General features: G+C 38.4%; 1 protein-coding gene, 1 long non-coding RNA gene and 1 pseudogene across 3 annotated transcripts; all 3 read left to right on the top strand.

Annotated features, from left to right (window-relative positions):
- Positions 1–1,260: 1,260 nt before the first annotated feature.
- On the top strand, positions 1,261–5,952 carry LOC113746520 (hydroperoxide isomerase ALOXE3-like; annotated as a pseudogene).
- A 2,098-nt stretch (positions 5,953–8,050) lies between these two features.
- LOC113746643 (uncharacterized) lies at positions 8,051–8,838 on the top strand. The gene is made up of 3 exons (XR_003463009.1): positions 8,051–8,136; positions 8,306–8,458; positions 8,639–8,838. It is a non-coding gene; the product is annotated as an uncharacterized LOC113746643 (long non-coding RNA).
- Positions 8,839–10,878: 2,040 nt separating this feature from the next.
- LOC104926982 (arachidonate 15-lipoxygenase B-like) lies at positions 10,879–18,309 on the top strand. 2 transcript variants are annotated; one of them, XM_019255316.2, is made up of 15 exons: positions 10,879–10,998; positions 11,174–11,351; positions 11,649–11,853; positions 11,964–12,045; positions 12,231–12,356; positions 12,448–12,551; positions 12,926–13,080; positions 13,218–13,361; positions 13,911–14,114; positions 14,303–14,389; positions 14,469–14,638; positions 16,719–16,840; positions 16,951–17,051; positions 17,178–17,348; positions 17,555–18,309. In XM_019255316.2, exons 2-15 carry the CDS (start codon positions 11,199–11,201, stop codon positions 17,732–17,734), a joined length of 2,004 nt encoding a protein of 667 aa, XP_019110861.2. In that variant the 5' UTR covers positions 10,879–10,998; positions 11,174–11,198; the 3' UTR covers positions 17,735–18,309. The 2 variants fall into 2 exon arrangements, with proteins under 2 accessions (XP_019110861.2, XP_027138933.1); XM_027283132.1 differs by having other exon boundaries at positions 10,971–11,052.
- The last annotated feature ends 383 nt before the right edge of the window (positions 18,310–18,692 follow it).

The following is an 18,692-nucleotide window of genomic DNA, read 5'->3' as shown; positions in this document are numbered from 1 at the left end:
AATATGCCCAGTACACTGCTCCAACCAAGTCCCACCACCAGTCAAACTTCCATTGCAGCCATCGCATCTTCTTCTCAACATCTGCAATAGTTACATTAGTGGTGGTATTTCTAATATTTTGCCTCTCTCAGGTACAGGTAAACATCCAATTGAATTTACACATTTCTGACAAAGTTCAGTTCAATTCAATTTTATTTAAATAGCGCCAAATCATAACAAAAGTTATCTCATGACACTTTCCATACAGAGCTGGTCTAGACTGTGCTCTTTATAATATTAATTACAGAGACTCAACAATACCACAAGTCAACAGAACTGAGCATAATAAACTTTGTAAAGTTTGAACTTATGGCTGTTGTATTGAAAACAATGGATTGTACAAGTATGCCATAAAAGAGGGCACTGAGTGTTTGTGTGTATGGGAAACATTAAAAATAACACATTTGATTTGTGTCTTTTGTGATTACATAACTGTTATTTGCATTCATTTAACATAAATTGTCTGTACTGTATGTATTTGCTATATTATAGAAATCAGTTACTATCATGTTATAGTTGATTAAATGAATAATAAAAATGATTAATCTGAATGTTCATTTGTTAATGACATGTCTTTTCTATGAGAAATGTTCTAAATAAAATATTTATAAAAGATTTAGACAAACTGTACAGGTAAACACTTTTGTTGTTTAACATTTACATCCATTACATATATCAAACAACAGTAATATGTATTGTTGTTTAATGTTGTTTATGTGTTACAATGTGTCCTCAGCAGGACTAACCGTCAGGCACACGCTGAAACAGGGAGGGAGCCTCAAATGGTTAATAACTGGGTAGTTGTGACCTTAGAGACTAACCTTTAGAAAAACAAAAGTCGTATTACAACTGTAGTACAGCTGAATGTAAATGATAACTGAATATGACACCTATTCCTTGGATCCTTGCCAAGGTGTTGGTGTCATGATCTCTTATCACATCATCACGGAAATACTGTAACATATAAATTTAGTTGCTGACAGAAGAACAATCGCAGACTTTCTACACCAGCTTGCTAAACGGCACCCAAAGGAGTTCATCAAAGAACCTCGATTGCATTAATACAGGTGATAGAGATTCTATATAAAATTATTTAGGTTAGCAAAAATTTTGATCTGGTCTTACCTGTATAGAATTTTTTGCACTCTGATTAATTTAGTGACCGTTAATCAGTGGTGAGAATGATTATTATTATTTTATCCCCTCCAGGATTCTCCGGCTTTCCAAAGAGAAAAATGGTGGATTATAAAGTGACTGTGTCCACTGCTGGGGCCCTCCATGCCGGCACTTTTAACAACGTCTTCATGAAGCTGGTGGGCACGGATGGTGAGAGTGATAGTGAGAAGCTCATCGAAGAGACTGCATTCTTAGGAGGAGTAGCAGTAGGAGCAGTAAGTCTGAAATATCCTTTTCTAAATGTATAATACATTTCCTCAACTTAGTTTATATAAGTTTAATTATACATTGACTAATTGTGTGATAGTTACTGGGATGTTACAGCGTAGTTCTGGGCGATAAAATACACTTTTCTACTTTTTGTCTTATCATTACTTCAGGTGTCTAAGTTTACCATATCCTGCCCCGTCTCCATTGGAGAGCTGCTCCTCATAGAAATACAGAAACAGTCATTTCTTTGGTTAATAAGCGATGACTGGTGTCCTGCCAAGGTGGAAGTGCAATCCCCTGAGGGAAACGCTTATACCTTCCCCATCTACCGCTGGATCACTGATAGCGAGGTGCACCGCTTCAGAGAGGGAAAAGGTTTGTGCTGTTCACTGACCACAGAATATAAAGCAACATAAAAAGAAATAAAAGAAAGACGAGCTAGAGCTACAAGGAGGACTGAGTAAATTCATTCTAACATACTGTATACATCAACAACTATAGATGTCCTTGTGGTTCTTCTTCTTTTAAGCTCTGAGAGTCTTTGATGAAACACATCAGCTTTGCAAGTTAGATCGAGAGCAGGAGCTGAGGATGCGAGAAGAAGTCTATTGGTGAGAGCTCAGAGGTTATACACATTTAGGCTTCCTGCAACTTCAAAACTAACATGCACCAAAACTTCTACACCTTTGGTTGATTATATTCATGATATATAATGATAATGTAACCACCATATGGCCAGTAACAACAGAATTTTGACTACATGTATACATTATTACATTATACATTTAAGTTTTGCTTGCATTCCCTTAATTAAAGCCATACAAACACTGGTATCTCACCATTGTGATCTTCTCTGTCTTTTCCAGCTGGGATGTATATGCAGAGGGAATACCCCACACAATAAAGGCAGACAACACTTCTTCTCTGCCCCCTGAGGTCCGCTTCTCCTTCACCAAGAAAATGGAATTTCGCTTTAATCTTTTGACACGGTGAGGTCTTCAAATTCTGTCAGATGCCTGTCTGTCTATGTAACTATCAAAAAGATTGAAGGAATCATAATAAAGCTGCTCTTTTGTTTTTTAGGGTGGCTGAGCTGAAACTGCAGGGGTACTATGACAACAAGAAGAACTGGGATGATATTGATGACATCAATCATGTGTTCTGGAGCAAACGGACTAAGATATCAGGTACAGTGCTGTCACAATAGTTACGGAATGGAATATTTTATACTTTATGCATAATAGTACATATTCAACTGTGTTCATTCAATCAATCAATATTCAATTGCATTTCATTATGCTACTTAAAAAATGTTTGTACAGCTGAGATAAGATAAATCTTTAGATTTTAGAACACTTGTCAATTGGCTTCTTACTCATTAAACAGGAAAAATGTGACTGAAGGAAATGTTTGTGTATCATCAACAGCAGAACTTTCCTAATTTTAAGGAAGGAAAAGAAATGACTTTATGTATTTAATTGCATTTAATCAAAACGCTGACTGACAAATGACTTTGAAACAATGTCCAATTGTGTCTGTGCTTCTTTTGTATATTACATTTCCCATTTTTCTGTTTTTACACGCAGGATACAATGAAGCCAACAACAGTGGTAGCCAAAGACTTTCTGAAGTCTGAAAGTTTTTTAATTAAGTACAATTGTTCTTTTTTCAGACTATGTCCAGGAACATTGGAAGGAGGATGCTTTTTTAGGCTACCAGTTCTTAAACGGTGTCAACCCCATGCTGATCCGACGTTGTACAGCCCTGCCCGGGAACTTCCCTGTCACTGATGAAATGGTCCAGTGTAGCTTAGAGGATGAAATGAAGGTGATTGTCTTGTCTTTGTATTAGAATCATGTAAATTTGGAATTGCATGTTGCTCTTACATGTTCACCTATATGTAATTTCCACACTGTATGCTGTAAAATCATTTCTCATTTTACAAATCTCACACAGGAAGGCAACATATTCCTGTGTGACTACAAGCGTTTGGATGGAGTGGAACCAAACGTCATTGATGAGAAGAAGCAGTACTTGATGGCTCCCCTTGTCCTTCTCCACAAAACACCCTTGATGATAAGTGATGCAGTTTGCCATTCAGGTAAGAAGAAGGAACCTGGGACTGCAAATCCACGTAAATGGATGTTAATATACATACAAATTTCAAATGGATGTTCAATAAATTCTTATGACCAGTACTGGTACTGGATGGAATGATCTCCTTGTCCTGTCATGACAGCTGAAGCAGACTCCAGGCCGACGACAATCCGCATCTTTCTCTTCCTAACTGAGAGTGCGAACTTGGTTGATGGGCCAAGGATGTTTGTTGAGAAGTGCAGATTTCATGAGCATCAGTAGCAATGTTCACCTGCTGCGACTCATTTGCTGGCTGAGTGTTTGCAGTGTCACTATGCGCGCATGTGGCCCATGGTCATCCACTGTAGCAAGGAACTGCGAGCGGAGATACTGAAACTTGCTGTAGTTGTATTTTTAGTCAATAAGACACTGGTATGAGACAGCATCTCAGTATTCTGGACTTTTTTAACAAGTAATAGTTTTCACTAAGCGAGAGTTCCCTCTTTACCCTCGCCTCCTCAAACTTCACACTCGCTACACTCTGCAGATCAACGTCTTAGCTCGCCTCGTCTAATATCTGAGGGGGGATTTTAGAGGTACAAAAGATCAACACACCCATATACCTAAACAGTATTTCTTTTTTTTCAATGTCATCTACAATGTCTAACTATATACATATTTGCATGTTCCCTAGGTTCAGCGTGCAGTAGAGAGGGTATGATCACAATCCTGAAGAGATCACTGTCCACCATGACTACAGCTCCCTCTGTATACCAGACGACTTGCTGAGCGTGGGTTGAAGGCTGTGCCGAACTTCTCTACAGAGATGACGGACTCAGGCTTTGGGCTATCATCCACAGGTTTATGCAGTCTCCATTTTTCATTAAGTTTATAATGTATATGATATTGTTACAAATTATGGATGTTTCCGTGGTATGTACCGTATCACATGCTAATGTCTTGAAATGTTAGTTACGGACCAGCCCCAAGGTGTCAAACTTTAAAAGAAAAACCTTAACAAGCTCTAACAGGTGTTATCGAGTATCATATTAGTTATACAAGATGATTACATGGAAGAGAGAATCTTAATAAAAGGTTCAACATACAGATATATTATCATCAAACTCAGCAGGAATAAGCATGTGTCCAAAAATGTGAAACTTCCCTTTAAGCTGTTTGATCACTGTGCTAAATATTGCACTAAATCTTAAAAAGACAACAGAGCTGGTCATTCAAACGATATGTTCATTAATTGTCAAAATTGTGTAAGGAATATATTTAATGAACTGCATTTTTTTTCAAAGTTGTGCATAAGTGCTAAGCTACTATACAAGAATGACGCTGAGTCCAACGAGACAACTGAACTGCAGAAGTGGATTTTGGACATTTTTGAACATGGATTCCTTTCCCCAAGCAGGCACAGGTTGGCTGTAAAGAGAAGCTTGATCATAATTATGATAAATGTGCAAGTTTATGTACACATCATATTAACATAGCACATGAATCAATTTATTTGATATTCGTCATCTAAACATGTGAAGTAATGCAGTTTATTATTTGTTTCATCATTGTCAGGAATTCCAGAAAAGCTTTCCACCGTGTATGAGTTTGTCAGTATGTCACCATGGTGATCTACACCTGCTCAGCACAGCATGCTGCACGTGAATGTGGACAGGTAATCCTTTTTATGCTGTTTTAGTTTAGTTTACTAGGCTTAGTGTAGCAACATCTTTGTGCATTCAGCATGAAACTCAAAGTACAGGTATTTGCAAGTATTTGATCAACACCACTTTATGTGAACCAACTATGGTATTTGATTCATTCTCTGGGGACCATGAATGTTCTCAAATGTTTTTGTTCCAGTCTGATTTTTCATGGCACTACATTCCATAGTTAAAAATATTTGGACCAAAGTAGCTGACCGATGCCACACGATGGCATAGGCTTCAAGTATTAATCAGTCATCTGTATTTTTTCACTGCAGTACTATGGTGCCTGGATGCCCAAAACTCCCACCACTATGCAACTTCCACCAACCACAAAGGGACCACGATGGTGGGACAATCCCTAACATTAGCAAAACAGTGAAGGGATTGGCAACCATGTGGCTGCTCAGCCAGCCGGTCTCTGACTTTGTAAGTGGCCAAGATTTCATGAAAACACTACCTAAATCTGATTATGTTCAAGTTGTGTAAAGTATATTACATGTTATCGATGTCTAAATGTTGTGGGGTGAAAAAGTTTGTTATTGTTTGGTTGATCTCATCAGGTCGCTCTCGGTGATTACCCGGAGGAACATTTCAATGAGGAATTCCCTGCAAGGCGATAAGGATTTCCAACATGAGCTTAAAGTGTTAAGTGCAAGCAATCAGAGTAAGAAACACGAGCCTGGAAATCCCGTACACATACATGGATCCAACAGAGATGGAAAACAGTGTGACCATTTGAATGGTGAGACCTTCCAGCTGCCAAATTCAGTTCATATTAACAAAGTGAAAAAAGGAAGAACTGCATGTTTTTAACTGATCTGTGATTTTAAGTAGTCTACTTGATTTATCTATGGTTAATAAATTGAAATACATAATAAATTGCTCGCTTTAAATATAATCCACATCTTAAATCTTTTTGGGTCATAAGTAATTTCAGGGCATCTCATTAAAAAAGATATGAATGTAAAATACAAAGTCTACATTGAGAGTTTCCTATAAACCACAAGTGTTACAGCATGCTGTGTCGCCCGTGTATATTGCGGTGTGTTGTATTATTCAATGTAAATACAGGTGTGGGCATCACCAGCGCTCGATTGGTCCCCACCTGAGGGGAGGGGCCCACTCCCGCATCTGGTCATTTAAACTCGAAACCGCCAAAGCATCAGGGCGGTTTGTTTCTTTGTGTTGAAAAGCTTCGTTAGTTGCACATTTGTGAATGTAACAGTTGTTAACTTGTTTTGGAGGTTATTTCCATTTGTTTTGGACTGGGCAGGGTTTAGTTTATACCGTAGAATATTTCTGTTAGACCCATAGTTTAGGGGTGCTGTTTTTGTTATTAAGTGTTCGATTTAGATAAAGTGGGGATGGTAGGGTTTTTCTTCTCATTTTGTTTAATCTAGATGCATAGACTCTGGTTGGTTTTCTTTTTTTATATATATATATTTTTGTTCTTTTAAACAGCATCTGGCTCCTTTGTTCCTTTTAGCACCTCACCTCCCCTTTGTTTAAAACAATTTGAATTTTCAATTAATAAATACTTAAAATGGTCATAACAAAATATCTTATGACCACAAATTTTTTTTTTTTTGGGACCAATATACGTTATTATACCATTATATCATTATGTATACATTATATTATATGTGTGTTTCTAGCAGCCTGCTATTGATAAACTGAGCTACAGCTTGATCTTATTTGAGCGCTGTGTGCTAGGCACAGAGATTATATATTTGTGTGAGAAACTAAATTTGCATTGTTTCTTGTTGTTTTAATTTTTTGACATTACTGATACTGTTCATGTGCTTGATATATTTGGTGCATGTGACACATTGTCATTTAATAATCACTGCAAAACCCTGATTGGTTTGACATTAAACGTCTCAATGATTTGTCACTATATTCTGTGTCATTCTTTTTATTCTAGAAATGCTGTTATTGTTGTAGTGTGTAGGTGTTCCAGTGTGAATTTCTGTATTCAGTACTTTCTCTGTGCTAATTTTCTATGACTTCTGTAAACTGTGACCACATTTCTCCCATCAGTCACGTCAAGCTTTGACGGTAACACATGAAGGGCGAGTTCACACACATCAAACATTTTCAAACTGTGCAGGCTCCAGTGCGCTCTCGGCTGTCAAGGGTCACCTGCACATCCGCTGGTGTTTGTGTCTGGGTTCGGTCCAATAGTCAATTTTTCTTATGAATGTTCTTAACTGAGTGAAATGATGTAAATATGTAGCCACCATGATAAGAGCTGTTCAAATTCTCTAAATGTTAGGTAAATGAACTTTATGCTTCCTTTCTTATCTCCATTGTAAGCACCAGCACTTTATCTCCCAGTGAAATTGTCAAGCAATTGTAACCTAGATCCTTTAATGTACAGGCACTGTCGACGTTCTTGGGCCTGTAACAATGGTACAGGTGGTCTCTGACCTTCCTAACTTTAACACTAACAGGTCAACCGAGCAATCAAAAGCCTCAGAAAGCAACAGCTGATAATTTCTTAATTTGTCTCAGTGTTTCTGTTGTCGCATTCTCTTAAGACACGATCTCCACCATGAGTCAAGGCTGTTTCTGCTACAAAAAAAAAAACAGTCACACGTGTTAAAAAACTCTTTTGGTGGACCTCGCCCTCTCAAACCAATCGTTTCTTAGAACACTAATTACTCATGACCATATGATAATGGAAACATTTGACCACTATATGATAATGGAATCATATGACCACCATATGGATATGATTAATCTGAATGACATGTTTTCTATGAAAAATGTTCAAGGTATTGGTGTCATGGCCTCTTACCACATCATTGCAAAATACTGTCATATAATAGAGTTTTGACAGAAGAACGAGTCCAGACTTTCTACACATAGCTGCTGAACGGCACCCAAAGGAGTTCATCAACGAACCTCGATCGCATTAATACAGGTAAACGAGATTCTATATAAAATTATTTAGGTTAGCAAAAATTTGATCTGGTCTTTGATAAGTAAGAAAAGACTGCCCTTTTCATCATGATACCTGTATATAATTTTTTGCACTAATTTAGTAACCGTTAATCAGTGCTGAGATGATTATTATATTTTATCCCCTCCAGGATTCTCCAGCTTTACAAAGAGAAAATGGTGGATTATAAAGTGACTGTGTTCACTGGCACCCACGTCAGCGCCACCACTTTAAACAATGTCTTCATTAAGCTGGTGAGAGTGATCGCGAGAAGCTCATCAAAGGGACTACAGTGATAGGAGCAGTAAGTCTGAAATATCCTTTTCTAAATGTATAATACATTTCCTCAACTTAGTTTATATAAGATTGTTAAAATGCAGTTTAGTTATACACTGACTAATTGTGTGCTAATTACTGGGATGTTACAGCGTAGTTCTGGGCGATAAAATACACTTTTTTACTTTTTGTCTTATCATTACTTCAGGTGTCTAATTTTACCATATCCTGCCCGATCTCCATTGGAGAGCTGGTCCTCATAGAAATACAGAAACAGTCATTTCTATGGTTAACAAGCGATGACTGGTGTCCTGCCAAGGTGAAGTGCAATCACCTGAGGAAAACGCTTATACCTTTCCCATCTACTGCTGGATCACTGATGTGAGGTGTGCCGCTTCAGAGGGAAAAGGTTTGTGCTGTTCACTGACCACAGAATATAAGCAACAAAAAAGAAATAAAAGAAAGACGAGTTAGAGCTACAAGGAGGACTGAGTAAATTCATTCAGTACTGTGTACATCAACAACTATAGATGTTCTTGTGGTTCTTCTTCTTTAAGCTCTGAGAGTCTTTGATGAAACCATCAGCTTTGCAAGTTAGATCGAGAGCAGGAGTTGAAGAACCGAGCGAAAGGAATATTGGTGGAGCTCGAGGTTATACAATTTGGCTTCCTGCAACTTCAAAATAAACGTGCACCAAACCTTGAGAAATGTGTTATTGTTGTAGTGTGTAGGTGTTCCAGTGGGAATTTCTGTATTTAGTACTTTCTCTGTGCTAATTTTCTATGACTTCTGTAAACTGTGACCACATTTCCTCCCATCAGTCACTGTCAAGCTTTGACAGTAACACATGTAAGGCAGAGTTCACCACATCAAATTATGTGTATCATTATGAATGTTCCTAACTGAGTGAAATGACGTAATTACGTAGCTGCCATGATAAGAGCTGTTCAAATTCTCTAAATGTTAATTAAAGGAACTTTAATGCTTCCTCTCTTATCTCCATTAGTAAGCACAACCACTTTATCTCGCAGTGAAAACTGTCCCAACCTAGATCCTTTTTATTGTACAGGCACTGTTGACGTCCTTGGGCCTGTAACAATGGTACAGGTGGTCTCTGACCTTCTTCCTAACCTTAAAATGAGCAGGTCAACCAGGTCAATCAAAAGCCGCTGGAAACCAACAGCTGGGTAAATTCTTAATTTATCTCAGTGTTATAACTAACCCTGTAAAACCTGTCCCTAAGCAATGAAAAAAGACAAGAAAAGAAAAGAGGACAATCTTCCTTAAAGTTGTCTGCAGTGTCGGACAATTTCACGTCACCACTGAGCGCAGCTCACATACTGTATCCCATGCCCCTATTGGTTGTGAGTGACTGAGGTGTGGTAGCAACACCCTGAGCAGACTGACACATGGTCACAGCTGCAAAGGTAATTTACTGTAAAGTGTAACTCATTTTTGTTGCGCAATTCTCTTAAGACACGATCTCCACCATGAGTCAAGGTTGTTTCTGTCACACAATGTTAAAAACTCTCTTGGTGGACCCGGCCCTCTCAAACCAATCATGTTCCTAGAACACTAATTACTCATGACCATATAATTGTGAGCGACTGAGGTATGGTAGCAACAACTTGAGCAGACTGATATATGGTCACAGCTGCAAATGTAATTTGCCGTAAAGTGTAACTTATTTCTTTTTCTACTATCTCCACCATGAGTCAAGATTGTTTCTGCTACAAAAAAAAAGTCACGCAGTGGTAAAAACTCTTTTGGTGGACCTGGCCCTCTCAAACCAATTGTGTTCCTAGAACACTAATTACTCATATGATAATGGAATCATATGACCACCATATGATAATGGAATCATGTCATGGCCTCTTACCACATCATTGCAGAAATACTGTAACATAAAAATTGAGTTGCTGACAGAAGAACCAGACTTTCTACACCAGCTTGCTGAACGGCACCCAAAGGAGTTCATCAACGAACCTCGATAGCATTAATACAGGTGATAGAGATTCTATATAAAATTATTAGAAAAACAGAACGAGGTACCAAATCTAGACCTATTCTTGTCTCCAAATTCTCGTGAGGTAGAGGCTGGAAATTTTCTTCGAGGATGATCAGTCACCGTCCGTCATAGGCTCTAAATCCGATCAACCAAGGGATGCCACTTCTGACACCAAGTTTGTTGTGGAAATATTAATTTCTGAAGTCTGAAGTAATGACTTTTGGTACCTTTATTCTCCAGAAGGTCAAAGACTTGAGTTGATGAAACAACATGTAATAAATTGAACTGAGTCAAACCAGTTCTGCGGCATTAGAATAACAGGCTGCACTAAACTTTCCCATTACAAAGGACACTGAGTGTCAGTGATTTGTTGTTGTTTTACCCAACAAGGTTGAGAAACCTGGGTTTTTTTCATCATTCTTTGCATTTTCTTCCTGTAGTTGTGCAAGTGAGGTCTGATTGGATACTCTGCAAACTGCAGGAACATAAAAGAGGAAATAGCGGTTACTGCTGCTACTTTATCAAAGGCATTCAGCAAAGGAACTTGGTCTCATAGACAGGTGAGAGAGCTGCTTCATAAAATTATTTTAGTTAGCAAAATTGGACTGGAATAAGTGAGTGAGACTGACCTTTTTATTGTGATATCTGATTTTTTTTTTTTAGCACTCTGGTTTATCTAGTGAGAGTTAACTTAATCAATGGTGAGAATGATTATCATTATTTTATCCCCTCCAGGATTCTCCGGCTTTCCAAAGAGAAAATGGTGAATTATAAAGTGACTGTGTCCACTGCCAAGCGTGTCAGTGCCACCACTTTTAACAATGTCTTCATTAAGCTGGTGGGCACGGATGGTGAGAGTGATCGCGAGTGGCTCATCAGCTTCAAAGGGGCTACAGCCTTCGTGATAGGAGCAGTAAGTCTGAAATATCCTTTTCAAAATATATAATACATTTATACACAACTTTAGCTTATATAAGACTGTTAAATACCAATTTATAGGAACTAATATTTGCAGCAACAGAATGTGCTGCTTGCAGCCTAGGACCACAGAGGTGACTAAATCAACAGAAAAACATCCCAATAATGACCTTCATGAAATTTGTATTTGATGAAATGTTTCATATTTACCAATTGTATGCTAATATTGGGATGTTACAGCTCAGTTTTTGGCTGTCAAATACACTTTACCCTAATCTCATCGTTACCCCAGGTGTCTACTTTCAACGTGTCCTGCCCCGTCTCCATCGGAAAGCTGGTTCTGGTAGAAATAGACAAACAGCCACTCCCACTGTTCCCAGAAGACTCCTGGTTTTCTGCCAAGGTGGAAGTGGAATCACCTGAGGGAGACACTTATACCTTTCCTATCTACCGCTGGATCACTGACAGCAATGTGCACCGCTTCAGAGAGGCAACAGGTTTGCGTTGTTCACTGACTACAGGAAACATAAAAGAAAGAAGGAGGCTTGAGTAAATTAATTCCAACATTCCGTATATATCAACACATTTTTGTGATTCCTCTTTGAAGCTCTGAGAGTCTTTGACGACACACATCATCTTGGCCAATACAGTCGAGACCAGGAGCTGAAGCAGCGAGCGGAAGACTATTGGTAAGAGCTCAGAGCTTATACACATTTCAGCTTCATGCAACCCCAAAACATGCACTAAACCTTGCAATTTTGAATACATTTATACATGTCAAGTTTTGCTTTCATGCCCTTATTTAAAGCTGTGCAAACACTGGTATCTAGACTGTTCAGTTCCTCACCATTATGCTCTTCTCTGTTTTTTCCAGCTGGGATGTATATGCAGAGGGAATACCCCACAAAATAAAGACAAAGGATGGCCCTTCTTCTCTACCCCCTGAGGTCCGCTTCTCCTTCACCAAGAAAATGGAATTTCGCTTTAATTCTGTGACAGCGTAAGGTCCTCAAATTCTGTGTATGTAACTATGTACCTGCCTATCAAAAAGATAAAAGGAATCATAATAAAGCTTCTCTTTTATTTTCTAGGCTGACTGAGCTGCAACTGAAGGGGCTGGAGGATTGCAAGGAGAACTGGACTGACATTGATGGCATTAATCGGGTGTTCTGCTGCAAACAGACTGAGATATCAGGTACTATGCTGTCATGATAGTTTAATGGAATACTTGATACTGTATGTATATTCAACTATGTGCATTCAGATATTCAGCTCTCTTCTATTAGGCTACCTGAAAAAAATGTTTGTATTAGATAAGATAAACCTTTAGAATTTACTGAAGACTTAATTGTCAATTCTTTACTTACTCGTTAAACAGGACAGAAAGAAATGTGTGTATCTAAACGTAGAATTGTATGCTTTGCTCATGAAAAACTGTATTTAATTGTATGTAATCAAAATACTGACAGACAAATTACTTTGAAGCGATGTCCACTTGTGTCTGTGACACGAAACCTTCCAGCACAAACATGGAAATTTTCTGAATGAAGTATAACTGTTTTTTTTCAGACTATGTCCAGGAACATTGGAAGGAGGATGCTTTTTTCGGCTACCAATTCTTAAACGGTGTCAACCCCATGCTGATCCGACGTTGTACAGCCCTGCCCGAGAACTTCCCTGTCACTGATGACATGGTCCAGTTTAGCTTGGAGAACGAAATGAAGGTGATTGTCTTGACTTTGATTGATCTCATATTCAAATCATGTATTGCCCGATGACATGTTAAATTTGGAATTGCATGTTGCACTGCAATATGCATGTGAGTCAAATAATTTTTCATCTTTACAAAAATCTCACACAGAAAGGCAACATATTCCTCTGTGACTACAAGCGTTTGGATGGAGTGGAAACAAACGTTGTCAATGATAAGAAGCAGTACTTGATGGCTCCCCTTGTCCTTTTGCACAAAACACCTGATGATAAGCTAATGCCAATTGCTATTCAGGTAAGAGTAGCAACAGAAATATTAATCATTTCTAATAATATTATTTTAGTATTGATATTGTGGAAGATCACCTACAACAAAAAGATTTTACTTTGCTGAAAGTGTTTTTTGAACAAGACACAGGATTTTTTTCTGCTAGTAAAGGCAGTTCATTTGTTCCTGCATGAACCTGAGCCATGTAAAAAATAGCCATATCTAAGTTTGACAGGCTCACAGTTTAGTCTGCAAACACAAGTCATATTATTTTATTTTATCAAACTGGACACTTACCGTCCTTCAGACAAGAAGTGATCCCTTTCCCAGAGCTGACAACAATACAATACTGTAGATTTACAGAGAAGACAAAAATAAAAGGAGTAAAAATAGTGCCAAGATTTGTGCATAACACTGAGGAAACTAGAGCTGCAGTTCAGAAGAAGAAGAACCTGTGCACTGACCTCCATGTAGAATGGATGTAATATAAATACAAATTTCAGGAAAAGGAAGTAAAAATTCAAATTGACCAGTACTGGTAATGAATTGAATGATCTGTCTTGTCTTCTTCTGCAGCTGAAGCAGACTCCAGCCGACGACAATCCCATCTTTCTTCCTACTGATTCAGAGTACGACTGGTTGATGGCCAAGATTTTTGTGAGAAGCGCCGATTTTAACGAGCATCAGCTCAATGTTCACCTGCTACGCACTCATCTGCTGGCTGAAGTCTTTGCAGTGTCACTACTGTGCAATGTGCCCATGGTGCATCCACTGTACAAGGTAACTGTGAGGCAAAATACTGAACTTGCTGTAGTTGTAGTTTTTTTTTTTTATATCTTCCAAAGTTGATGAATCATGTTTAGTGTGTATATGTTTGCAAATACTGCTGAATGGTATAGAAGCATCAAGATTTCTGACTTTGTTAACAAGTAATGGTGTTACTAAGAGAGTTCCCTCTTTTCCCTCAGCTCCTCATACCTCACACTCGCTACACTCTGCAGATCAACAACTTAGCTCGACTTCTTCTAATATCTGAGACAGGTTCTTTCACAAAGGTACGAAAAGATCAGCCAGTCGACCATTACTTAAGCAATGTCCAGTGTCTAATTATATACATATCTGACTGTTCCTTAGTATGCAGCGTCTGGTGGAGAGGGTGTGATCACAATCCTGAAGAAATCACTGTCCACCATGACCTACAGCTCCCTCTGTATACCAGAAGACATCGCTGCACGTGGGGTGGAGGCTGTTCCGAATTTCTACTACAGAGATGATGGACTCAGGCTTTGGGATATCATCCACAGGTGTAGACTGCATTTTAAGACCATAAAGTACACTTAATCAGAGATTTGAGTATAGGATTTGCTTTCTATTTCTACTTACAGGGGGAAAAAGTCATTAAACATAATTAGTGTAGCAAACTCCTGAATCTCATCCTCTCCTCATGTGAAGTAAATATAATGTAGACAGGACAGATCACCTGATTATGACCTGTGTTAATGGCATTGCTCAGAGTCAGAAAGTATATTTTATGCATTGAGTTCATCCGCAAATTTTATTCCATGCTCAGGTAAATGAGGCTTGATTTCGTTAACAAAATGGCAGTCAGTATTTGGGATACAATATAAGTTTATGCAATAATTCTCTGTTTAGATAAGTGATCATGCAGAACAAAGTGTGTCCTGATATCAGAAAATAATCAAGCTTCCTGAAAACTTGCAACATAACTCTATATCAACGGTTTCTTTGCATCAATTCTTACAGTTGGTCTGTCTTTATGCAATCGCCTCTGAAAAGTTTATGTTGAAACGTGCTAATCATGTGCTGTTTATCAAGTATCTGACATAACTGGACAGTTGACTAAGGATGTATAAGCCTGTATTCAGTAAACCTAAGTCAAGACATTTACTACTCAGAGGATACCAGTAAATATTGGGGATACAATACAAGTTTATGCAACCATTTTCTTTTTAAATAAGTGATCATGCACCACTCTGTGTAAAGCAGTTGGTATTTCTTAAATCTTCCTGAAAAGTTGCAACATAACTCTTTATCAGTGGTTACTTTGCATCAGTTCTTTCAGTTGGTCTGTCTTTATGCAATCGCCTCTGAACAGTTTGTGCCGTAACAATGTTCTCTTTTTGTGGGTAAAGTATTAGAAACACTTCTCAGTACAACACAACAGATTGTCAGGTTTTAAGTGCTCACACGTCCTTCCAAATTAGACTGCAGGACTGAGGCTTTGTAGAAAAGGCAAAACAGCTACTTTGACATCACTGATGCTGTGTTACCTCAGCGTTAACGTGCTCAGTGTCTGAACCCATTAAGAGCAGGGCTGATGTAGTTTTGAGCTGCGTTTGATTTATTGTTGATTTGCCCTTTAAATGTCGTGCCTTAGGTGTTAGATTAACAATGCCTTCAAGACATGACAGCACAGTAAATGGGTGATCTAAACCTTAACTACTGGTTATTAATTGAGTAGACCCTTGCCTTTGATTATTAAATGGTCTAAATGTTCTAGCCTAAACTACTTTGATAGAAAACCTTGGCAAGATGAGAGGAGATGCACCCCTAAACCTAAGCATGGTGTCAAAGTTTCAAAGAAAACTCTCAACAAGCTCTGACAGCTGATATGAAGAAGAAGAAGAAGAAGATATACTTTATTAATCCCTCAATGGGGAAATTCTTTTTTCACTCTATTTTATTTTGACATGCATTTTAACCCAGACACACACATGCAGTACAAGGTACAAGGGCTCATAGACATGCAAACGTGGAGAGAGATGGTGGAGTGATGGGCAGCCCCCCTGAGAAGCGCACAGTGAGCGGTTGTGGGGGATCGGTGCCTTGCTCAACGGCACCTCGGCAGTGCCCAGGAGGTGAACTGGCACCTCTCTAGCTACCAGTCCACCTTCCATATTTTTGGTCCATGCGGGACTTGAACCGGCCACCCTCCGGTTCCCAAGCCAAGTCCCTATGGACTGAATACTGAGCAAACATGATTGCATTAGGGTGAGTGTAGAATATGCATTTCTTTCGGGCTTAAATACAAAGGTTCAACCTTTAGAGACATACAATTATACACTTTTTTGCCTAGAGTTAGCTAATCTTCCAGCAATATTTCCATACTTAACATACAGAGATGTTCTATGTTATCATCAAACTCTCAGCAGGAATAAGCATGTGTCCAAAAATGTGAAATTATCCCTTTAATGCTGTGTGATCACTGTGCTAAATATTGCACTAAATCTTAAAAAGAACAGAGCTGATCATTCAAACGATATGTTCATTAAATGGTCTTACAATAGAGTGTGTTACTACTGCAGTGTGTATGGAAACTGTGTAAGGAATGTATTTTAATGAACTTATCCATATTTGTCAAAGCTTTGTGCAGAAAGTGCTCAGCTACTACTACAAGAATGACGATGAGGTCCAACGAGACACTGAACTGCAGAAGTGGATTTTGGACATTTTTGAACATGGATTCCTTTCCCAAGCAGGCACAGGTTGGCTGTAAAGAAAAGCTTGATCATAATTATACTAAATGTGCAAGTTTATGTACCGTCATCTAAACATCTTGAAGTAATGCAGTTTATTTATTTGTTCTCATCTTCAGGAATTCCAGAAAGGCTTTCCACCGTGGATGAGTTGGTCAAGTATGTCACCATGGTGATCTTCACCTGCTCAGCACAGCACGCTGCAGTGAATACTGGACAGGTAAATCCTTTAATGCTGTTTTAATGCTATTTTTGTGGAATGGATTGATGAGGTTGTGCAGTTTTCTGTAAAATGGAAACAATTGTTACTGAGCCTTTAACATAAACAAGTCTTTATTCACTGCAGTTTGACTATGGTGCCTGGATGCCCAACACTCCCACCTCCCTACAACTCCCTCCACCAACCACAAAGGGCACCACAAGTGAGGCCACGATGCTGAACACATTACCTGCCGTCAACACAACAGTTAACGGAATGGCTACCATGTGGCTACTCAGCCAGCAGTCCTCTGACTTTGTAAGTGGCCAAGACTTCATGAGAAATTGCCTAAATCTGATTAATGTTCAAGTTGTGTAAAGTATATTAACATGCCATCAAAGGCAGTGTGAAATATCCTGCTCACTTCCTACAACAGAACACTATGTTGCCAATAGTTTATGTTTGATAAGTGTTTAAATGTTTGTGGGGGAAAAAAGTTTAAAAGGTTTGATTGATCTCATCAGGTCGCTCTCGGTGATTACCCGGAGGAACATTTCAATGAGGAAGTCCCCTGCAAGGCGATAAAGGATTTTCAACATGAGCTTGAAATGTTAAGTGCAGCAATCAAAAAAAGAAATACGAGCCTGGAAGTCCCGTACACATACATGGATCCAACTGAGGTGGAAAACAGTGTGGCCATTTGAATTTCAGAGGATGAGACCTTCTCAGCTGCCAAATTCAGCTTCATATTAAGAGAATGGAAAGAATTACATGGTGATATCATAGTGTAAAGAAACAGATCTGTGATTTTAAACAGCCTACTTGATTTAACTGTGATGAAAATTAAACGTTTTAAATCACAATCTGCATCGTCCGTGAATTTGCATGGCAAAGGATTACAAATGTAAAATACAAAATACAAATACAAAAGGTTTACACATGTATCTTTCACAACCAAAATGTGACAATTTTTTTTCTCTGACAATTATACAGTATGCGTTTCATAGCAGCTTTGCATTAATAAACTGAGCCACAGCTTGATCTGTATGTGAGCCTGCTCTGTGCCAGTGCACAGCAGTATCTTATATTTTATGAGAGACCAATATTTGTACTGATTTCTTGTTTTTATTTTCTTGGCACGTCACTGATGACGACACATTCAATCATGCATTTGTCAGTGGACTTCATGTACTTGATTTAGGGCATGTAAATGATTTGTTATTTATTACCCACTGCAAATCATATCATTCATAATAAATAAATATGACTTGAGTGTAAATTAAACGTCATAATGATTTGTCACTGTATTCTAATGTAATGTGTTCTTGTTGTTGTGCGTAGTGTTGCAGAGTGAATTTCTCCATTTGATAGTTTCACTTCTGTAAACTGACCACACTTCGTCATAAACGTTGTTGCAGTGTTGTAATCAAGTAAAACGAAACAAAGTCAAGACTAGGACCAGAATGTATCAAGACTGAGACAAAACCAAGAACAGACAGTATGTAGCCTACTTAAGTAGCTTATATGTATCCAATATTTCTCGAATTTCTTTGGGTGAGGCAGTCTCAGTAAGTGTTGGGTTGCAGAATTTGCATACTGCTGTGTGTTTTCTTTTGTACGCTGTTTTGCAGAAGAACTATTCGTTGTTTAGGTAGCTAAATC

Source organism: Larimichthys crocea, chromosome X, assembly GCF_000972845.2.
Source record: "Larimichthys crocea isolate SSNF chromosome X, L_crocea_2.0, whole genome shotgun sequence".
NCBI lineage: Eukaryota > Metazoa > Chordata > Actinopteri > Sciaenidae > Larimichthys > Larimichthys crocea.
Note: the sequence above shows the minus strand (reverse complement) of the source record. Positions and strands in the feature narration are given on the sequence as shown.

Bases quoted from the DNA above. Each gene is read 5' to 3' on its own strand.
- LOC104926982 (XM_019255316.2), top strand. From the start codon at position 11,199: ATGGTGAATTATAAAGTGACTGTGTCCACTGCCAAGCGTGTCAGTGCC. The intron at 11,352-11,648 runs GTAAGTCTGAAA...TCGTTACCCCAG, and splicing joins CAGCCTTCGTGATAGGAGCA to GTGTCTACTTTCAACGTGTC. The intron at 13,362-13,910 runs GTAAGAGTAGCA...CTTCTTCTGCAG, and splicing joins TAATGCCAATTGCTATTCAG to CTGAAGCAGACTCCAGCCGA.